The sequence below is a fragment of the Ciconia boyciana genome, chromosome 8 (genome assembly GCF_034638445.1).
Source record: "Ciconia boyciana chromosome 8, ASM3463844v1, whole genome shotgun sequence".
Classification (NCBI taxonomy): Eukaryota; Metazoa; Chordata; class Aves; order Ciconiiformes; family Ciconiidae; genus Ciconia; species Ciconia boyciana.
Window position 1 is genome coordinate 49,596,063 of NC_132941.1, and position 23,265 is coordinate 49,619,327.

The 23,265-nt window shown below is 37.0% G+C and overlaps 1 protein-coding gene across 1 annotated transcript in view; it reads left to right on the forward strand.

Annotated features, from left to right (window-relative positions):
* DNTT (DNA nucleotidylexotransferase) overlaps positions 1-23,265 on the forward strand; it is a 94,498-nt gene that overhangs the window by 53,148 nt on the left and 18,085 nt on the right. Inside the window, exons 8-10 of the mRNA XM_072871080.1 lie at positions 5,643-5,745; positions 14,506-14,769; positions 16,226-16,309. Coding sequence (XP_072727181.1) covers positions 5,643-5,745; positions 14,506-14,769; positions 16,226-16,309 — 451 coding nt within the window. The remainder of the gene's footprint in view (positions 1-5,642; positions 5,746-14,505; positions 14,770-16,225; positions 16,310-23,265) is intronic.

Below are 23,265 nucleotides of genomic sequence, written 5' to 3' on the forward strand. Positions count from 1 at the left end.
CATCACAGTGACTCATTACCAAATAACCTAAATAAACCAAGGACCAATCTAGTACAGTGTTCAAGGTTTTAAAGTCAGAAGTCATATTTATGATCATCTAGTACTGCAAATAGGCCATTCAGTTAATCACTTTAACGGTTTGAAGGACTTCACAGAAGACTTTTATCCAAGGATTTATCCTATTCATTCTGGTTTATTCCACAGCAGGGTAACAGTTGGATTGTCAAAAGAGAGACAACTTTTACATCTATCAGAATATGATTCTAGGAATTTGAAAACTAACAGACACATTTTAAAGAGCTGTCAGTGAGAAAGAATAAGTGAGGTGCACCCAAGAAGAAAAAGTCTAATACAGAGCCTGTAAAATCAAGCTAGGAAAGAATTCCAGGGAAACAAAAAAATACCTAGATCTGTGTATTCCTCCTTATTATTCCAATGGTCTCTCAATGCTAAGCATACAGGAGTGAGAATGTCACTGCAGTAGAACATAAAATATTTTTAAAAATAAATTATCCATATTGTGAAAAAAAGGGAGGAATCATATTATAGGGCAAAATTATAAAGACCTGAAAGAAACCTAGAGGCAGAGGAAGCCCGTGAAGAAAAACTACAGTACAGCAAGCTTAGCTGGAAAATACAGGGCTGTGTGTATGTACTGTGAGTAATGGCAGACTTGGATACACAGCTTGACCATAGCTGAAGAAAGGGGCTGCTCTTGGAGAAGGGCCCTCACAATTGAAGGAGGCTGATAGAGAAGATGGTGGTGAACAAATCTAGGACTTAGACTGCAACATTTCAAAGGAGAAATGCCTTTCCTTGGTTAGCAGGCAAAGCCCAGCATATTTTGGCACCACTGAGAAGGGAGTAATATTTCTATGCACAATACAATGTCAATAGTAAAGGTAATAATAAATCATTTTAATGACAGATCCATCCAAAGTTATTGTGCTGTCTGTGATTTTACTTCGATGCTTATATTTCCTAGAAATATGCCTGAGCAGGAGATGCAGTTACTCTTATAAACATAGGCTGTTGATGTTCACTTTGTATTTCACGTACTTCAAGGGCTTGCACAAGGTTAAGAAAAGCTTACAGTTTTACCTAATGCAAGCACACACATGGAAATACAGTATCACCTTCTGTATCCACTTGAACTCTGTATAAGCACAAAGATTGCTAAACGGTTTTCAGGGTTTTGACACATAACTCATTGCTGCAAAAAAGTGGTTGAAGCTCCTCCATTAGTGAAGTCTTGTGAGTGGTAGAGAAATGTCGGTCCATCTTTCTTCAACTAAAGTCAGTTTATCAGAATTGTGATTGATATGGCTTAGCCATTATATAATATCCTGGGATTTCAAAATACTCTGCACACAGACTACTCTAAAATGTCTAATCATGCAAATATTGCCCTTGTAGAGTGAGACAATATGATTATCCTTTGCCATATTCATATATTTAAGTTTTAGTCATAATGATAGTTTTGTTGGATGACTTGGAATCTAGATTTTGTATTAAAACAATAACAGCAAAAAAGAAAATTCCAACAACCTTAAAGATAATTCATCAACTACTAAGAAACACTTACCAGCTTTATAAAAGTTTAGTCAGCTAAGAATTTAACACAGTTAATTAACAGTGCTCTGTCTTTTATAGTCTTCAGGCTTGAATAAATTATTAGGACAAAACCTAAGCTGTGATTTCAGTTCTGCAAGGTGCTGGGTTTTTTATAGCTCCAGCCCAACAAGGATTTAGGTTTAGATTTAAAGAAAAGAAAAAGAAGATGTAAGTGGCTCTGAATAGCAAATCCAAAACTTGAATCCATGTCCTTTTCTCTTCAAAGCCTCAGAACCTGAACTCCCCAGTCATGTCCCTGATTACTCTGCTCCTTTTGCTTCATAACAGCCCCAGCATTTCCAGGTATAAGCAAATAATTTCCCAGATTCTGCTTATGCCCAGGTGGAATCTAGAAACTAGACAGATTATCACTCTCATTTCACAGGAGGCCTAGAAAATAGACAAGCTCTGAGCAACTCTCAAACACATTAAAAGGATGTATATTATTTTTTCTAAAATGTCATTGCAGCTGTTTTTATTTTTAAAGTAGTACTCAAATTTTATATAAAAGCCTTGTGATTAGAGTACGTAGGCAGTGGTGTGCCAGAATCAAATCCCTACATCTCCCACCATCCATTAGTGTGCTAAAATCACGAGCATGGGTGGATTTATGCCACCCTGCAGTATAAAATGGGAGATTTGTAGAGCCAGGAAGAGAGAGTGTGATGTAACGTCCTGACTAGGATGCCTATTTAGAGAGGAGAACTTTTAAGACTCTGCTCCCTGCACCAAGCACTGTGTCTGTATTTTTTATTTAAGAGTCAGTGGATGACAAATAACTTGGCTGTGAAAACATCAGTGTTCTCCTTCCTGGATGAGTGGTTTTAATCCAATAGCTAATAACAAGTAAATAAATAACCTGCAGACACTGGCGTGGACCCAAAGGCTATCTCTGAACTCTGGTCCTGGAACTGTACCCCAGTGGAAGGCAGAAGGAGAGGAGACTGAGGAGATGCCTCCTGTGAAGCAGGAACATTGCCAATATTCCTAACTGAGAAAAGTAAGGCAATAAAAAGATGAGGAATCACTGCACCAATCACTGGGCTACCAAATGCAAGACAAAACCAGGCACTGATAGCATCAATTTGGTGTTTGTTTTTCAAACAAAGTGTTTGTTTTCATTTTAAATGAATGATGCTTAGTTAACCCCCTTCAGTTTTTAGATCATGATAAAGCCCATCTGTAGCCCTGTGTAAGGAACCTGCTCTCTTGAATGTGATGGGGTTTGAAAAAGACTGCAGCCTGCAGCGTTCCTCTTGATGAGCTTCAGGAATGAACAAGAGATTGAGGTTTCATCTCTGAGGCACCTAATCAGGTGATGAATTCTGGGTTTTCATATCCAGTTTGAAGACCAGACGTCTGGCACCCTGGTGTTTAACTTGGATATAATCAAGTCCAGTATCATATCTAGTCTTTAGGTATATGGTTAGCTTTAGTTTCAATGAACTGTTGATGTGCATATAGAGTTAGTTGTTGATAAACAAATACATACGTTTACGTACTTCCTGAGCTGGGGACAGAGCACCTTGGCACTATCCCATCCTATGTGCCCTTTATGTAATTTTATGAATACCCATGGTTGTATGTTTTTATGTATACACATACAAATATATAAATATATATGTGAAAAGCCCTACTTTGCTGAAATCAATGGCCACATTCCCTTCAGCTTCAATAGAATGATGGTCTGCATCTATGTGCACTTTACTGCATCTTTTTGCATGATTTACAAGCCGTGAGCAATATATGTTATACAGCTTTTTCATTTACTAGATTGTTTTTCTATTTTAAGGAAGGTAATAAATTTTTCTAGGATGAAATACATTATTTGGTAAAGAGTACTAGTGGAAATTAGACTAAACGTTCCAGTAACAGCCTGACAAATTCAGCCAGAAATTAATCCAATGTGCATTAGTTCAAAAAGAAGCTGAAATATAACTCTGACAATAACAATCATTTTATATTGTGTGCTTTTATATGAGATTTAAACACTCTAACTTCACAAATAAAAAGCATTTCAATAAATGGTCTCTGTCTTGGGAAATAGATGGCCAGTGAAACACCTTGGATTTCTTGGGATTTTATGGCTGGGTTGATGCAGGATTTTTTAGATGTGGTTAACCTAAAATATGTATGTGTTGAGTACCAGAGGAAGAATTGGGAATCAGCTTCCCATTTCCTCCTTTGATTTTTTTTTTTTAATAATTTTAGGCAAGTTTTCTTATGCCACTTTCTGCATCTCTAAGATAGGAATAGTAAATTCCTTCCCTTTGGAAAAACATTTTGAGACACATAAGTAAAAGGTGCTATGTAAGAGCTTTGGATTATTATGGTAATTTAAGAGGTAATGAATGTCATCCTACAAAATAACTCAGAAAGTATTACATGGAATACTAAATGTTTTTTAACTTCTTGAGTTTGATTTGCTGTTTGGTTTTTAAGCCTAGACTGATGCTTTGTTTGAAACTTCTTTTGAAATCATTTCCACCTGTTTAAGCAGTTTTGACTTTGCTGCAGACACGGCACAATAGTTGCATTGTAGTGAGTTAGACTGCTTGTCAAATGTAAAACCTAGATTTTAATTTCCTTACATCTTGCTGCTAACGTTGTTCAACTATCCATCAGTTAGATGATTTCCTGTCATGCAAATGGCAGTTGACATGTCTGCCAATCAGTCCTGTTCCTACAGATTTCCAAGTTTAAGAAATCAGATTCAGTTTTATGCACTAAGAGAATGAACTATATCATTAAATACAAAAAAAGCAAATCTTTTGTTTTGTACAGTTCCCATTTTCACTGCTTGTATAACGATTCACAAGTTCCCTGAATACTGGACACAGTGTTGAACTGAAACACACCTGAGCTATAACATCACGTACCCTTGTGGACATGAGCAAGAGCAGATTTTTCCCATGAACACATAAAAAAGATTTGGAGATGTGCTACACTTAGGTGCCACTACTCCAGATTTCGGATGCTTACTTCACCTCCTGCATACTGCACCTAGTTGCAGAAATAGCTCCTCTGCTCCTTTCTCCTTAGGCTGGCCTGGCTACAGCCAGTAAATAGATGTGTATGCAGTCCCTGTTGCAGTATTTAGACCAAAATGAAAACCTTGTATTGGTTCTACAATCCTCAGACGAATTGCACTGTAAGATAAATTTTCAGATGTTCTCAAACATTTTATAATTCTGAAGGGAAACATTCCGATAGCATGCTTTTGCCTGTTTTCCAATGATAGCTACATCTTAATCTGACTTAGGTTTAATACATTTGGTAAGTGGATGAAAGGCAAGCTGAATGCTTAGACTTAAATGCAGAAAAACAAGAGGTTATGACATCATTTTTCATTAAGAACATTTACAATTAAACTTTGCACATATGGATTTAATTGTGAAATCCTTAGTGTAATAAACAAGCTTTAGTCACATTAAGGCTGAACTGTTCTTGAAAAAAAATCAAGCTCAATCTCTGCAAAAAGCATTGTTATATTTTAAAAAAGAAGAAATGTAAAATACTCAGAGATTTTATGTCTGCCATTAAAAGAAACAATAAAATTATTCATAATCACAGTTTTGTTCATTAAAGTGTCCATCAAAAGCTAAAGAATAATATTTAAGCCTGCAGTATTCAGGCTGGCAAGTTTATCTGCTGTTACTGCACTGGATTCATAATATGTACTACGGTATTTTGATTATGCTTTTTTATCCAAAGATGACTGAAACCTTCTTTTCTGGGACTTCAGGGGAAGAAAGAGAGAGATTTAACATTACCAAATGGATCTGCAGTATCTAGTTGAACAACAGAGAAAATACATCAAAAAGCTTGAATTATTGCTTAACAAAGAACACTGACAGACCCGATAAAAGAAATAAAAGATTCCATTTTGATTATGTTCCAAGAAACATTGCTATCACTTTATGCTGCAAACTCTTTTTATAATGCAGCAAAAATATTCTCTTCGAAAGTACCGTGAAATTCAACAGGAACTTAACTCTTTTAGTCTTTTTGCTATTTATTGCTTCTAGGGGTAAGAAGATTGGCCATGATATAGATTTTTTGATCACCAATCCAGGACCAAGAGAAGATGATGAACTTCTGCATAAAGTTGTTGACTTATGGAAAAAGCAGGTATGAACTAAATAATATTTGGCCAAAAAAGACATGTTCTAACAGCACTGAATTAAGCCTATGTAGTGCTTAAAGAATGTTGACTCCTTTTTACAGATGACTGCAATATTTTGAAATTAGATATTTCTCTATTTGGTTATTAATCATGATGATCTAGGTGCATCCTCCAGCTCTGAATGTTAAAGTTGAAGGTTATATCAGAAGTACTCAACATACATTCTGTTATATCTTACCCTAAGAATATGCAGCTAGTCAGAGGTAAGAAATCAAGCTAGGTGGAGTTTTGAGTGACACAGCAAAACTGTTCTTATACTTTGAAACAAAACTGTATTTAATTTCTCCTTGAGATAGGAGTAGGTTCTCCCAAGGGGAACTACTTCAGGGAGCTCCAGCTTTAATTGTAGTGGATTTGGGTGTTGGAATTGTTCATCTAAGGGTTTTGGTTTTTTTTCTATTCAGCTTTCTTCAGTTTCAAGCAGCTTTAAAGTTGGAAGAGTCTGAATTATAACAGGTGCAGCTACCTCAAAATATTCCTGGGTCAGAAATATAGTATGTTGGGAATAATAAACTTTTGTTTCTTCTTTTACCTTTCTAGCCAGGTAAGGTATTTTTCAACATTTACTACCTGTACTGTTCAAAGGAATTGAGTACATTTCAACAAGAAAAAGGCCAACACTCTGTCTGAGGTGAATCACCAAATGCCCCACTGTGAAGTAAAGTCAGCTTTCAGTGCAGAAAGCCAAGCCTGGAGAGAATGCTTTTTAATTGATTCCTGAACTATGTACTTTAATTAATGTATAATGGGTTAACACATGAAAGACATTAAAAACATCCAACCAGACAAAAGCTTATCTGACTGTATAAAGTTATCTCTTTCAAGGTAGTCAAAACCTTTCAACTGGCTTTAATGGAAGGACTTGAAACTTGTTTTTTTCCTGGTAAAATACAACCTTAGCTGAATTCCTCTTCCTTCAGTTGACTTTTGGTCTTTGAAATGTTAACAGATTATTATTAATTTTTTAGATTTCTGTGACTTCCATCCTAATTCTGTACAGAAAGTTTATGTATTGAAGTAGATTGCTAGCAGGTGTAATTTATCATACTCCAAGGAAAAGCAATGAAGCTGTGGCAATTAATGAGTGCTGAGGAGCTACTCTATTTTTATCTTTTCATTATTTATGTAAAGTTTCTTTCTCAGTCATTTACTCCCTTTATTCTAAGAAAAGTTGCATTTCTTCTTGGAAGCTGTCATTTTACCTTCTTAAGCAGACTTGAACCTCTAGGAAGACATGTGTGGTTCCTCCAAAAATCCTGTTTATTATCACACAGCAGAAGGGAAAAGTGATGACAGGCTGAGGCTAGAGCCTGCCCTGAGTGCAGCCTTTCATTCCTTCTCCCATTCCATCACACTCCACTTACATTAATGAGAATAATGGCTGTGATCTGAGAAGTCTGGCAACTGCTGAAGCTTTTCAGGTCACTCTGAGCTGCTTTCATTAAATGGAATTGAAAGGAAAGAAATAGAAAATAAATTGTTCTTGCTGATTTTTTTTTTTTAAGGATAAAATTTGGCAGAAGTGACTGCAGGGAGAGTATGGGAGGTCAAGGGTGGCCAAGGGTTTGATGAAAAGATTAGGATTCCTCTAGGAATCCCAGCATGAAGAAAATGTCAGAAGTGGAGATGCACAATGGCTGTAGAAACCAAACCCAAACAAGCTGGGGATTGTTTAAAGCTATGGACAAATATTTTCTGTGTTCTGTTTGTCCTCCAGAATTTTTATGGCTTATACTACTAGATATACTGCCTCTCTACTGTGGCAGTTGTAATATACAGGCTTGTACTGGCACTACTAAAAAATAAGCTGCCAGCAAAGTCAAAATGCAAAAAAAGAAAGAGAGGAATTATACTCCTCTTGCCTTTTTATTACCTTTGATTTCTAAGGGGGAGAGGGGGACACAAAAAACCCCAAACCTAAAGCACTTTTATACTTTTTGACAGTACACCTGTCATCTGCTTCACAGCTTTCTACTTTTGTGCTACTGCTTCAAAGCCCAAATTCATCAAAGAACATCACTGAGGTCACAATGTTGACTTCCTTTCGGCAGCTCTTAGCGAAGGATTCCGCAATGTTTAACTTCTAAACTATGGACCTCAGCCTTATTTAAATAGTTTAAAAGAGCCTTTTTCTTAGCTGAAAAGTTTAATGTAACAAGATCCTTCCATTGAAAGCTGTTGAAAACTAACTGGTTAAATCAACACCATCATGCACTTTGATGCAGCATCACCAGGGATAAATGGGCTGAGGAACACAGAACACAAAGTCTCCATTGAGCTTCAAAGTAGAGTGGCAAAACGGAAAAGCTGCAATGCAGTACACAGGTTATGGTTTTAATGGTTCCAAAAAGCTTCATAAAGAAAGTAAGAAATTACTTCTGTGGGTTAGAGCTTGGAAGTCCGTGGGCAAATAGGCTGAGCCATCTGTGTCGATGCAGCCCCATTCACATACTGTGTAAAGACATTTTCATTTTTTGCTAAAAAACCTGTATAACTATCTTTAGCACTGTTCCTGTTGTTACATATGTACTTTCAACAAAGGAAGAGATACAATTACTACAGGCATTCCTGCACTCTTCATTTTTTCCCTTTGTACTCACCTAAATATAATGTTGCATTTTTATTTTGGCTTTTAGGAAAATGAAGAATGTAGATGCCTGCCTGTGCTTACTTATTTTAGTATATTAGTGGTCTGGTTTAGACTCTATTATTCACCCTTGCTGAGGTGAACAGGTCAGGAAGGGGAAGGCTTGATGTCCCATTAAGGTGGATGGTGAGGAGCAAGTAACCAGTCTCACTTTTTCATTGCTGGAAACAGTTTTTTGTAAACGGGGTTCACAGAACAGCAGCACATTCATTATTGAGTGACAGCTGGATTTTAGAGCAACAAAACCTGTTTCTAAGACAAGATACAGAAATAGTTAAGAGGCCAGAACAAAGAGCTTATTTTTTTCAGATGAATGCTCTGCCCATAAGGATGCAGAGCTCCTTTGTGAACACATATTGCCTCAACATTGTCTCACGACTCAATGCATTATGAATTTTTTGTTGCATTCTGGCTCAGCTTCAGCAGGAGCTGAGGACATTCTTACCTAAAATAGATGATTGCATGGTGGTTAGAGTACTGGACATGAGAGAACTTGGCTTAAATCACATTAGGAAGAGGATGGGGCTGAATCTGATTGTCCTGCTTGTGAGGCTGCATAAAGTAGGCAGAAGTCTTCCTTTCCTGCTATGTTTTAAGTGAAGATCCAGGCAGCAGTGGCATTTCTTATGACATCTGATCTTTCTGATGTGTATTGTATATCTGTATGTGCGTAAGAATGTATGTATATGTCCCTATCTATCAATTTCTCTTGCTCACCAGTGCAAATACTCATTCCATAGAGAGAGGGAAACATCTTAATTCCTGGACTCCCATGCTGGTCTGTCCATTGCTGTCAAAACCAGGCTGTTCAGGACATGCCCAGAATTAGACCATTCCGATGTACAGGGAACTTCAAGATGAAAAAGGGACCAAGGCAGCTGATCAAGCCTTTGATGCCATTTGCTAATGATTCCTCACCCTAATAGGCCTGACTGCTCCCAGGCATCAGTTCCTTGAGCTGTTCCACTTTATAGAATTCCATACATCTCACCTAGGTAGAGATTTTGCTGAACTAATGTGCCTACATCGTATTTTGGATTAGCTATAGGTATTTAACTGAAAAAAATAAATCCTGTTTCACTTTAGTAAACCATCTTAGAAAGAAATTAAGAGCAACAACATATATACATTTCAGAAGAACATACTGGATTACATTTTCAAATGGTATAAAATGGTCCTACTTAGCTTTAATAGAATTAATCCAGCTACCAACAATTATGAATAATGACAGCTTGTAACATTAAAAATAAGATAGGATTTCATTTAATTGAAAAGGACAAAGAATGCTAATGACCATCTTTGGATTGATTTTTCAGTTATTGATTACATATTTTTCTAAAAATTCACATTTTTCCTCAGTTTGATCATGGATTTACTCCAATATCGATGCTATTGATGTGCCAGCACTCAGTCCATTTAAGTAAAAGTGCATAATCATTCTAAAAAGGGAAAATTGTTATGGGTATTAACATAACTGCCCTAAAAAAATACATTTGGTTTTGATGGTGTTGTAAATTTGAGAAATGAAAATGCCCACATTTTAAAACTTGATTGTGTAAACAAGGTCTACAGCACTTTATGGTGTATAAGATCAAGCTGAAATTTGCAAAGAACTGCAGATTCCCTGACATAGAGTAATGAGAAAGCTGTTTTGCAGCTAGCAGTAGCCAAAACTTCACACAATCTTCACAGCTGACTGCCCCTTCAGGCAATACTTTTTTCAAAATGTACAGAAGCGCCATTTCAGCTTTACTTTATGGGGTGATGGTGATGTCCAGTGCCTAATCAAATCAGGTTAACTGGAAACATTATCCCAATGGATATGACCTAGGCTTTAGCTCCTATTTAAAGGTGATATCCTGGCTTTGAATTAGGTTTCAACTCCTTGTTGAACTCAGCACATGTGTAATTGTTGCCTAATTGCATTTTTTTTTTTAAGTGAAGTAGATATTTACAGTGGCCTACATGCTCTCATGCTCTTCCTATTAGCTTTAGAAATTGCCCAGCCAACCAACTATGAGAAAACACTACAGAATGATCCAGATAGAGGTAGTCCTAGAATATCTTTCTAGTCCCACTTGCTAACCGTGGCCAACTGCAAATACTGAAAATGTATTCAGGTAGAAGACATGGCTAGTCAGCAAGGCAAAACAGCAGTAGGAAGGCTCCAATAATGATTTGTTGTAACTTCTTCATGATTGCTTGATGTTACATTTCAGGGACCCCAGGGAGTGTTCCCTTGAATTTCCTAAATATGAAAATAGGATGAGAAAAAAAAGAGAGAAGGGACCGATCTTTAAACGCTGTGGCTTAACAGGCAGAATTTGTACTCTTCAAGCAGCTGAGAGATCTCAAAGGGAGGACCTTTAGTAAGTATCCAGGATGACTTTAGGTAAAGGGAATTTCTTCATTTTCAATGTGGGCAATACAGCAAGGACTGACATGTCAAGTTTACCCTGTTTTCATTTACGACTATATATTCCTGTAATGAGTAGCAAGCTGGAAAAAATGACTCTGAAAACTAAGTAAAGCTGATGCAGAAGAGATCATCTATAAGATGATAACACAGCTAAGTGTTAGAATGAAAATATTGATGAAGAAGAGGATATAGTGTATGACTACAAGTTGAAAATGAACATCTTAAAAGGCCTGAGCATTTTATGTCAAGGCCATTTTGTCTATTACAGACACACAGGTAATACATAATCATACTCCTCAAGAGCTTGCAGGCTAAAAATCCAAGTATGGGATACTGGTGGCCATGTGTGACTGTCCCCAGATCTCAAAACATTTCCTAGGTGCTTGTCTGCTTGCCCGTGAAGAGAGAAACCACTGCAGGCTGTGATATCTTGCTGGATTTCTCAAGCGATCAGAAACAAAAATCCTACTAAGACTTCCCACCTACAGTAGGAATTCCATTCCTTTTGTAGTCCATCTAAAGATGGGCTTTAATTCCTAATTTCTTGAGGAGATTTCAACTTAATTTGAACAAAGAGGACACAAACACTGATACAGACTGTGGCAAATCTGCAAAACTGGTGATCTGAGCACACTGTCTACGAACAGCATACAGGTACTGGAAATGTAGATACTTGGAACTACAAAATAAGACTTTAGCAAAACTTAATCTAGTTAGGATTCTGCCTAGGGAAATAAATTATTTAGATTCGTTCTGGGATATGCTATGTAATGCCCCAAACCTCAAAGAGCAAAAAGGAAAATGAAGCAAAAGATGAGAAAGCACTGATGAAGTAGCTGGAAGATTTTTACAGAGAATGGAAAGAATGTCAGTGCTTAATAAAAGCTTGAAGTCATCAATTAATGGTCAATGATCAATGACATTAAAAGCATTTTTTAGAATTAAAAGCAACAAAATTAACCTGAAGGCAGGCATAGTTTCATCAAAAAGAGTGAGATAGTAAGCAGTTATGCATTGACATTCAATAGCTGTTTTGAGTCTATATTTGGAAATAGCAAGCATCAGTGCCTTGTGACGTTGGGGTGAAATTAAGAAAAAATTACTATCTGTTTTAAAGATGGATGTGAGAGAGCACCTGCTAAAATTAAGCATTTTCAAATCAGCAGACTTGGAAACTAGTAATCCAAGAGAATGAGCTACATAAGGACTTTTCTCATATTAGTTTATAATAAATCTTCAAAATCAGGAAAAATTCCAAAGAAGTAAAAGAATGTCAATGAAAGTCAAATAGTTATCATTGAAAAGGTTGGCCCAGTGACCCATAAAACCGCCTGTGACTGATTCCCAGTAAAATAATGGGATTGTTAATTTGGAACTATCATCAACAAAAACCTGGAGGCTGAAAATATAATAATACCTATCAGTGTCTCTTCATGGAAATCATATCTTAAGTGTTTTTGTTATGCTTTTTTTGTCAGAATTATAGCTCTGAGTGATAAAAGTAATTTTATTGATGTAAAGTATTCTCTAAGGTATTTAACATATTATCATGTAAAGTTACCGCACTTGTGCTATATAAAAGAAAAAATCAAAACCTGGTGTTTAATATGGAGATATTCTTCCAAGAATCAGTTCATTGTCACCTGTGTTCCTAAGAGGTCTGACCTGGAGACCATTGTAGTTAACCATCGACAACCATCAAATAAAACCACTTCTATATACTCTCAGTTCAATATTGCAATTAAAAAGAAACCCCACAAAATTAATATGATTCTTTACCATATATTAAGGGATATGTTAACTAAAAGTCAGGAGGCATTCTTGACCATGCTTTTTATGGTGAAACTAATATAAGAATTCCTAGTCCAGAGGAAGGAGAATGTGTAAACATTTGAGGGACTTCAAAGGAGAGACAAAAAATTGATCCAAGAACCTAAAGAAATCCTGATGATGGAAATTTTAAGAAACTGAGTCTATTCATCTCATCAGTGAGAAATCTGAGAAGTGGGTTTGATCAATGTGTAGGTTTAAAAAAATGTAAAAGGAGATATGAAATGACATGTGACAGTTGTCTTGTTGATCTTGAAGATGAAAACTAATGAGGTTATCTAGTCAGAACGTGAGGTCAGGAAGTTCAGCTTAGTAGTTTTCCTTCTAGTAATAACAATTAAACACCTGATAGACTATGAAGAAAGTGGTTTATGCATTATTGTTGCTAACCTTTATAACAAAGTTAAATTTCTTTTGCAAAGGAAAATCTCAGAAGTCTCTACTTTCTGTGAAATCAGGAGCTCAGAGGAGGCAATCACAGTGGTCTCCTATATTTTATGAACCTATAGGAGCTAAATTAAGGCTGAGTGTACCAGGACTTAGGCACACATCTAAGTGTTTTCATCATGTGGAACCACTCTCAGAAAGCGGAATCTTTTTGCCAGCTGAGCCCTCCTGCTAGAGATGGCTTCAGTGACACTGAGCATTGTTATATTATTATGCATCAAGCTCCATTTCTATTCTGAAGACTCAGAGGTGACTGAAGGAAGTGGTGTGATGGACAGTATCTGCTTTATTTCTTTGTTATTGTGTATTTGATGTTTTGTATTCTTTAAAAAGGATGTGCTGGGCAGCAGAGAGAGGGATGGTGCTTTTTGCCTTGTCCCAGGTGCTGTGCTTTGGGTGATGAGAGGTTTTCTGGCTGGTGAGGGGACATTGCACTTTACCTGAGGGCAGCTGAACATGCAGAGCTCTAAGAAGCTTTGCGAGTACAGGGTATGAGATGTATTTTCCTGAGATGTCCAGGAAATCAGTAGCCTTGGAAGCTGCCTAGAAATGCAAAGAACAGGCACAAAGACAGGCCTGAGGAATGACAGAAAGATGCTTTTCCTAAGGGCCTAGAGGGGATAGTGGAGAGTTTACTGCAGCCCCGGGAGCCATTGAAATGTTGCTGGCTACAGAGCAAAGCTGGAAGAAAGCACTACCTCTTTCCACCCAGCCCTTCCTACAGTGCTGGATTAGAAGGAATTAATTTACAACGCTCTATTACTTCCATTTTTCTCACTCTGAATGTTATTATAAAAATAAAATCTTGTTTATGCTTTAATAAAATCTGGCTCTCGAGGATCAATAGCTTTTTGGTGCACGCCCTTCAAACAAAAGGCATGGGCAGGGCCATTCCATGTCTCTGGAGACTCCAGACCTTGTGACAAGAAAATCTCACACAACAGACACAGTCCAAATGCTCTGTTTGGAATCTGTCAGCAAGACTGTGCTCTGGACTAATCTGTTTTTCTAGATGTCTGCCACGTGGGAAAGCATCAATCCCTACTCAGAAATTTCTCTTGACATCAGCTACAAAAAGCTTAGGAGGAGAGGATGGAGGGGAAGAATTGCAAATATTGTCTCCTTAGTACAGGGCAGGACATCGCCACTATCAGATGACTACCACTGCAGATTTCCCTTGGGATCTGGTAGTGTTAAGTTGCAGCTGTTTCTTTTCTCTGCTTAGCCCAGATTTGGCCCTGCACAGTTCTGTGTTTACTGAAACTGCATTTTACATGAATTTTTTAAAACAACTGTCTAGAAACTCTGGAATTACAGTAAAACCAGTCCAGCACTTCAATGTGAGCAATGTCTTCTCTTTAGGGCTTACTCCTGTATTGTGATATAATTGAATCAACATTTGTAAAAGAACAGCTACCAAACAGAAAAGTTGATGCCATGGATCATTTTCAGAAGTGTTTTGCAATTTTAAAATTATATCAGCCAAGAGTAGACAACAGCAATTACAACACGTCAAAAAACTTTGATATGGCAGAAGTTAAAGACTGGAAGGCAATCCGTGTAGATCTGGTCATAACCCCCTTTGAGCAATATGCATATGCTCTGTTGGGCTGGACAGGCTCCAGGGTAAGTAACCACAACAGTCTATGTTTTCTTAGCATTGCTAACCAATTTTTGCTATTGCAGGACCATTCAGAGTTCATGGATTTTTAAAAAATGTTCCTTCTCCCCACACATCACATTTCCTGCTGTTATCAACCCATGATCATAGGTTGGAGCTGATGAACTAATCACTGACATTTATGGATGTCTCTCTAGAGGAGTTAACATCTATTTTCCTTTAAGCTTAGTGTTTAGGTTCATGGCTTGAAGAGCTAGATTTTCAGTTAGTTGCATTGTCTTTTTACATCATACTAGTGTTAACAAGCAATTTAAATGGTTACTGAGTAGAGAGATGATTTGGAAAGTGTCACAGAATTTTACAGGAAATTAAACATTTGAGGAAGAGATGTTCTGAATTGGAACTTAATTTGTTTCATAGGAAATTGAAAACAATTTGACATCTTTCTTTTTGGATTAGATAAAATGTTTTCTTTCAGTTGTATTTTAATTGAGTGTTTTGTAAAAAATTGGAAAAAATTAGAATTTACACATTTGTTTTGAACTAGAATAAAATATGTTTTGACTGATACTTTAATAAGTTAAGAAAACTTGAAATGACAGCTACTTTCACAATAGACACTGTAGTCAGTGGGTATAATATAAAATAGTACAACATTTTCAAAATAAAAAATTCTATGTAAACACAAACTCAAAACTCAAATGATTAATCTATTTCCAGACAGAATTATTTTTTAATCTGTTCTACAGGCTTGCCTTCTGATGTTCATTTTCTTAGGGAGTGATTACATGGTATAATGGAGAGCTCCTGAGCCTGCTCGGAATGATCTTTTTGATGTGCTAGAAGCAGTACAGGTGCATTGCCACTCTGTTTGACTCCGGTTAATTGGAAGCAGGATGTTTTAGACCAGGCAAAATGCTGCAACTGATGTATTGCTCTGCTGAGCTGATGAGTTACTTCAGTCACTTTTCTGTTTTGAGATAATAAAATGTATTTGTTTGGACCTTGGATTAAGTCCTGCAGGCTTCAGGGTCCTTCTTATTCTGGAAGTGTTTGGCTACTTAAAAGCCCTTCTCTCAACTCTGTAGGCGGGTGTCTACACTAAAAATGCACTTTGTAAGGCCCTTTGGTTGAGTAGGCAATGGCTCCATCTTTCTCTGCCTCACTCAGCTCCTACTCCCTGTTGAGATAATTCACCTACAGACTGTGGGAGCCCATCATAGGCTGTACATAAGCTTACTTTCTTGTACAGTACCCAACTACTCTTAGACTAACCAACTGATGGACCATTGCCTATCAAAACATTGTGCTTTCAGATGACCCATTTTTTCAGCCTGTTGTCTTTTAATAGAGGTTATTTTTACATGTTCATTTATTATTTGGTTTGGTGTTGGAGCTCTTATACAAAGGATAACAATTTTGATTTGTCAGAATTGCTCATATTTGCTATATCTTTTACAGCAATTTGGACGTGATTTGCGGAGGTATGCTACTCATGAAAGGAAGATGCTATTGGATAACCATGCCTTGTATGACAGGAGAAAGGTACTGTTTATTCTCAGAAATAAAGCCATCGTGTTTTTATTTCTGAGTATGCACCTTCACAAGATTTAGTTTCACTGACAGAGCCTGATTAAATCTGAACAAGTAAATCCAGAAATCTTTTTTGGCATTGCTGAGGTAATTTCTGAAATTTAATAAGAAACATACATTAGACAATGGTGTTTGGAAGGAATTGTGCAACCTTCACTGAGAAGGTTGAGAATAACTCATCTGCAAGTATTTGAAAAAACTATTTTACTGTCCCATTTCAGAATGAAAGGTCATTTCTGTGTCACAGGCACAATTTCAACAGGGATTGTGCTGACATTTCAAAGGAAGAAGGGATATTGAGTGGTACAGGCTCAACTAGAAGGCCTGAGGAAGTTTTTGTAGGGTATGATACTAAGTGGCGATCAGGGATCATCCTGCTTTTAAAGCCCTGCATTCAGAAGTCTATGTGGATTCTGTTTAGTTAGGCTTGCTAGTCTTGGTAGTAATTGGTAGTATTTCTGGTCTAAATGCTCTTGGCTGCAGTTATACTGATCTCTGCATTTATCTGGCTTAATGTCTGTGTTTGTATTAGGCCATTTTAATAATAAGCAAAAATCAATATTGAAGATGTTTATTGATGTCATTATAGGGGAAGGCAAAAGTACCATGTCAAGATTTTACATTAATCTTTCCTATATATTTCTTAAAGAAGAGAGACTGCTTTTAGCATCTCTACTTACATGCAGCATTGTCTCATTCTTTGTGAGATGCAGCAGTGATCTAAGCCCTCACTCCATTTCAGCTGTCTCCCTATGTGCTTGTCAGGCTCAAATGCTACAGCATCCTCAGTTCACATAGAAACCTGGGGAAATGATCAGACTAATGATCCATTTAGTCAAATATCCTGTCTCCAACAATTGTCAATACTAGATGCTTCAGAATAAAATATAAAATCGCATAATAGATAAATATGCTATCAAATGTCTAAGGGGGGATGTTTCTTCATGAACTCAGGGATTATGTCAGTGTCTTTCTGCCTGCCTTTTATATTTTGAAAGCATTCAAAATATAAACTCTTTGCCTCAACATAATATAGCAAATGTTATTATCCTCAAGTTAATATGTGCTCTGTTAAATAACTTTTTGGGTGTAACAGATAACTGCACTAGGGAAATACAAAGAATTTAAGAAATGCCAGTGTTATTTTTTGTGTGCAGAAAAATTTGCCTGCCTGGTGTACAACTATATATCATTAAATCTACTTCTTTTACCCAGAAACCTGATGCATTCAGTAATGCAAACTGGACACTGTTCATTCATGAACAGCATCAATCAGTGTTATTTTTTCTTTCTTGTGTTTAGGCTTTCTATCTGACGTACCATTCAAATCCTTCTGGGAAAGAAAATGTGAGTGTCCGTGTGACTTTCACTGGACTAGCCAGGATGTTTCACAGATAAATGATGAGTTTATCTTCACAATGCCCTCTGGGAAGAAAGATGCTTTTGTCTTCCCAAATTTTCAAGTAAAGAACTGAGGCAGAGAAAGATTTAAGGCCCTAAAAATCCATTGCAGTTTGGCCTGAATTTTCTCCTGTTGAGTATCTGCCTCAGGACTTTGAAAAATACATAGACTTGTGTATATCCGTGACATGTTTCCCAAAGCCATCAGCTGTAGCGGTAACTGAATTTCCAGACATTCTACATGTCAACTTACATTTCCTCACTGCACTGCCCAAAAACAAAGAAAAAGAATTAGTGGGAGGACTGAGAAGCAAGATTTTAAAATTTTTCCTTATTACTTATTATGATGCAGGAATTCTATGACAAGGGCAAGGAAAAAAAATCAAGCCTTTAGGGCACATTTCAACTGTCTTGACCATGAAGTCCTTAATTGAGGACTTCCATATATCAAATGAATGACATGAATGGATCAAATGTCCCTTTCCGCTGGGGACTCTGCTTTCAAATGTTTTCCCCCCAGAATAATATCTAAGTCTCCCTTTTCTCATTTAATCCCAGACACAGCCAGTTTACTTCCCCATTTGATTTTCTGCTGCAAAACACAGACATACTATGGGTTTCAAAACAAGAAGTCATGATAGTCTGTTGACACAGCAGAATACTCTTCTTGTCTCTGCTGCATTCTCAGAAATAGCTAAATTACATTAGCTGAAATTTTCCACAAAGAAAGAAAATTCTAAGGCAGATTTACAATATGAAAAATTTCAGACCAGGCAGCACTGAAGTTATAATCTACTTAAAACAGGGTCTTTCATCAAGTAGTTCCACTCTAACAAGAAGCAGGAAGACACAAATCCCCAACCCCTCCCTTGGCTTCTAAGTATTCTACTTTTTATAATCTAATGTGTTAAATTCAAATAATTTTTTTCTTATTTTTGACTTTGCAATTTTGTATTAAGGTATTCCCATAAAGGTCATTTTGAACAAAAAGCCCTCCATACTGCCACCCAGTGTGTAATAAAGTCAAGAATGTGCATAATACAGCAATGGTGTCTGTAACTGTGAAACTTGAGATGATGACCCATAGTGGAAAAGAAGTTTGCAGTAAGTTGTGTGGCTGCCAAGGTTGATTAATTTTTAGGGTCATCAGGTTAGTAAGCCTAAAATCAGTGATGAAAATAATTAGTAACTTTAGTGCTGTTTCAGGGAACATATACCCAAACTGTGAAATGTTTAGGGTTTTTTTTCTTAATTTAATTATGAAGACTAGAGAATCTTTTTTACTGTAATTCTAGGGCCTTTATTGAAAAAACATTTGACTAGGGGGAACACTGAAAACATGGGTGTTTTATTTGTACCGTCTCTTAAATTTAAATTGGAACGTGAACATATGTATTTCATAAGGACATTTTTCTTTGTGGTAGGAAATCTTCCTTTCTCAAAGGAAGGCTTTCTCAAAGCTAAAAACAATCAGGAAGCAGATATCCTTGTGTAAGCTGCTCAAGATCCCTCAACACAGCCTTAATTAAGGTTAATTAGGGACCATAGGTAAAAACTGAATCACATCGTTTCCATATTTCTCTCCTTGTTTGCTGAAGAGAGGTTACCTGATGTCACTGGCTCTGTCCAGGCAGACAAACTTTCATGCACAACTCTGTAACAGTCACTGGGGTATAATTCAGGAGCTGGGCCAAATCCTTTCTGCTTCATTCTTCTTCTTTTATTAGTCTGTGTGTGTGTGTGCAGCAAAAGGGATAGAAAGGTCAGGGAGAGTCAAACTAATTCTCAATCCTGATGATGACCAAATCCTTTCTTTGAAAACACTTGTCTGTCGTCATTTAAAATTTTGCAAGCTGGTATAAGAAGTTAATAAACCATGCTATAGCGAATATACTTTGATTTTTTTTTTTTTTAAATGGAATGTAACTGGTGCTTGTAAGAGAGTGTCTTTCATTATAAAAGAAAACAGTTTCCTGGTTTGCTTTACATTCCAATATATAACTTGGTATACATTATTCTTCTATATTAATATTTATCAGCCCTTTGGCACTGAAGCTTCCACTGTGGCCCACTGCCTGAAATGTGATGTGCGTCAGAGAATCCCAGTTTCCAGTGTTCAAGGGGTTGCATCAGGAGAGAGTCCTGGTTACTTTAATGTATTTCCAAAGGGATTCTGACAGGAATAGGGAGCATTAACACAGACGTTAAGAATCAATTACATAGCTTTGCAGAGGGGAACAAACAGAACAGGTATTTCCTCCAGGGACTTGTTACAAAGTTACACTGTGAAATTATTCCTCAGCCTTGATTTTTTTTTTTTCCTAGTGTGAATCTTTTTCATATATTTGTGGGTTTTGGAAGACAGTGTGCAGCTATCAAACTAATGTTTTTTTTCAGTTCTGTAATAAAAAGGGCATTTTGTAGATCTTCCTTTGGTAGGAAAATTGACATAAGAAAAATTGAAAATTTACTACCAATTATCTGTCAGCCTCTTTTTCATAAAAAGATGAGTGGATCTCCAAATCTGTGCCTCTTTAGAACTGTGTCCTAAAGCTACGAAAATCAGCACTTGTATATATCAACTTGAAGTATGAAGTTTCTGTGATTTACGTCAACTGGAGATCAAACCTTACAATGATTCCCATACGTATAGAATGAAGGAGTTTGTTGACCAGCCATCAGGAAGAAAGAGAAATTGTATATTCCCTCTGTCTTACCATATTATTATTGCTATTGCACTGGCTACAAATGGCACGACACATCTATGAACCAGGTCAATAAATTCTCACTGCAAAACTTTCCTGATTCATGAATGAACAATATGTTCTCTAAGTAAAGTAGAAGTGCTTTTGCGAAAAGGAATTTCATTTTTCTGTGTGAACCGTAAGTCAGGTCACCTGAACAAAAGGCTCTTCCTTAGAAAAATTAAGGTCTTTAAGCTGGAAACCATGGCATCACTGGTTGTTTTTAAACCCCTCCATGTTGGATTGGGAGTCATTTATCCCTTAACCCACTATAAAGAATTTTTGGTTACAACACGTATTGTGTCTAGACTTAATCAGGAGCTAATGAGTGTAAGCACTTACCTCTTTATGTATTTATGTAACATGGTCTGAACTACAGTTTTTAGTCTGCATGTATATATACAGTTTGCCACATACTGAGATTTTGCCACATACTGAGATTTGAAGGGCACTTTTTTGCAATGATTAAAAGTTTGTGAGGTACTAGGGCAATCACTAGCAAGTTTTGACAACATTATGACAGCTCTTTAACTGGGTGAAATGGAGAGAGATCTAGTGGATCTAACTAATGAAGATACAGCTCTAAACCTTGTTTTATTTTTGAACACCTGTCTTTAAGCTGAATAACTATCATCTGCTTGCATGAGAATGCAATAAATATGTGATTTACTTTCAATTTAATGTTTTATTATTTTTAAAGTAATTTTTAAAGTGGCTGGCAAACCACAGGCTTTCTATTCTTAAAGGAGTAGCTGTCCTTGAAGTATGAGTGCTTCTCCCCTTTTACAGTGTCAGCAACCTGGAATAAGGTTCAGGAACTGTAAAGGTTGTTGGTTGCTCCTTTACCAAACTCTGGTGCTGTTAGCTAGAGTAGAGTATCCTTGTCATGCAGAAGGGCACTGCAGAGAGTGTCTGAAGCTGGACTCTATGATACTGGATTTTTGCACTCTTCACCAAGAGGGCGGGTAAGACTAAATGTCGAATGACTGTTCTCCCATGAAATGGCTCTCAGACTCAAGTGTGTGCTTTTCTTCAGTAAGAATATTACTTAAGGAAAAACTTCCTCGTTCTCCAGAATACGAAATGCGACGGTCCAGTCGGCTTATAAACTCAGCATCATCGTTTGAAGTTTGCTCCACCATAAATGTACTGTCTGATTATCTGTCATGCCTTTACTTTGTCTGTATGATTAATCTCATCCAAGTCTCCATTTCTTCTTAATTTGACATCATTTCATTCACTTTTGTAGACTCCAGTGTTGCTGCCTGCTTTCTCCTGGGTACTATTAATACCACTTCAAAATCCAGGGAATGACTGTAAAAAGGGTGGCTACAACTTAGTGGTGTAAAATGTCAGTTTAAGAAGTTACTTCCCTTACCCCAGTATCGAAAGGATCCAATAGGCCCTTGTGAGTTACCTAGAGAGCTGCTGTAGCTCTGGAAGACATAAACTATGTCTTTCTGCTGAAATTGAAATTAACCAGTTTTAAATATAGCTTAGCCTCCAGGCTATAAGCACTAAAATGAAATTCAAGTTCCAAAAATTTCATTATCAAGAAAAGCTGTGGTTTTAATTTCAGCTGATTTTGTTTTAACTTCTGTTATTCTGACATTTGCTGTTAGCTGCTCTTTGGCATTGCTGCTAAACCTTTTTGTTTCTTGTTACTCTTAAAATTCCACAGGAGCATAAATATGTTGGATTCCTTTTTTTTTTTGTCTGACTCTGTGTCCCTGGATGTTATCTGAGGTTGCAGCTTGCAGTTCATAAATACCAGACTTGTGATCCTGTTCTTCCTTATGGCTCATCCATTTGAAGATCCAATTCAGATACCCAATCTTTGTTATAAACAGCTGTAGATTTGCTGCAGTCTGGCTGGTTGAAGCTCTCTCTACTCCCTCTGGTTCTCACTAGATATAAAAGGTCCTTCTTCAGCTTCCAAAAAACCTGATGTACATGGTTGTTAAGACACTATGCCTGTCACACGTATCTGAAGTGTGTACATTGATGATTGTGAAGACAGTTGTCCCACAAACTTCCATTCCCATTGAGGAAACACAGCCTAGACAACCATTAGCGTTTAAAGGAAAGGGTGAATGAGCAGGCTGAAAATAATGTGATGTTTTATCAGTTTGATTCTTCAGGGTTGTGCACTGTCCAAGCTCTGAACTTGGAAATGTCTTAAGTGCACAGCCAAATCACTCTGAAATTTATGTGTAAAATTTTGCACATACTACTGGTATTTTGGATCAACAGAGAAAACAATCTAGAGCAGCTGTTAACATGTGTGGAAGGCATTCGTATGCAGACTGGAGATAATGTCTGGAGATGACCTACTCTATTTGTGCCTTTTCTTTCTCTGCAGTAGGTCCGTTCTTGCCTAGTACATATGTCTTTTCTTGTATCACTTTGTAACAGGGCATCGTGTCAGGCTGGTGTGACACACAGATGTGATTACAGTCAGCCAAAGGATCATGTACCTGTTCCATGTGACATCGGAGGGCATATTCAAACAATTTTTAGGTTTTCATCTTCTCTGAATGTTTTCTGATTCCTCTTTTAATCCTGATTTGGCTTGTGAAAAGGCAACGTGAGAAGGAAGAAAGCATTTTGACATTTGGAATGAAGTGACGATTGTGTGAACTGAAGAGATCACATACATTGTTGTAATATAGCCTGAGGAAGGATGATGGTCCAGAGGTTTGCCTATTAGCTTGCAACTTGGGTCCCACTGTAGCCAAATTTTCTCTGTAGTTTTAAGCAAGT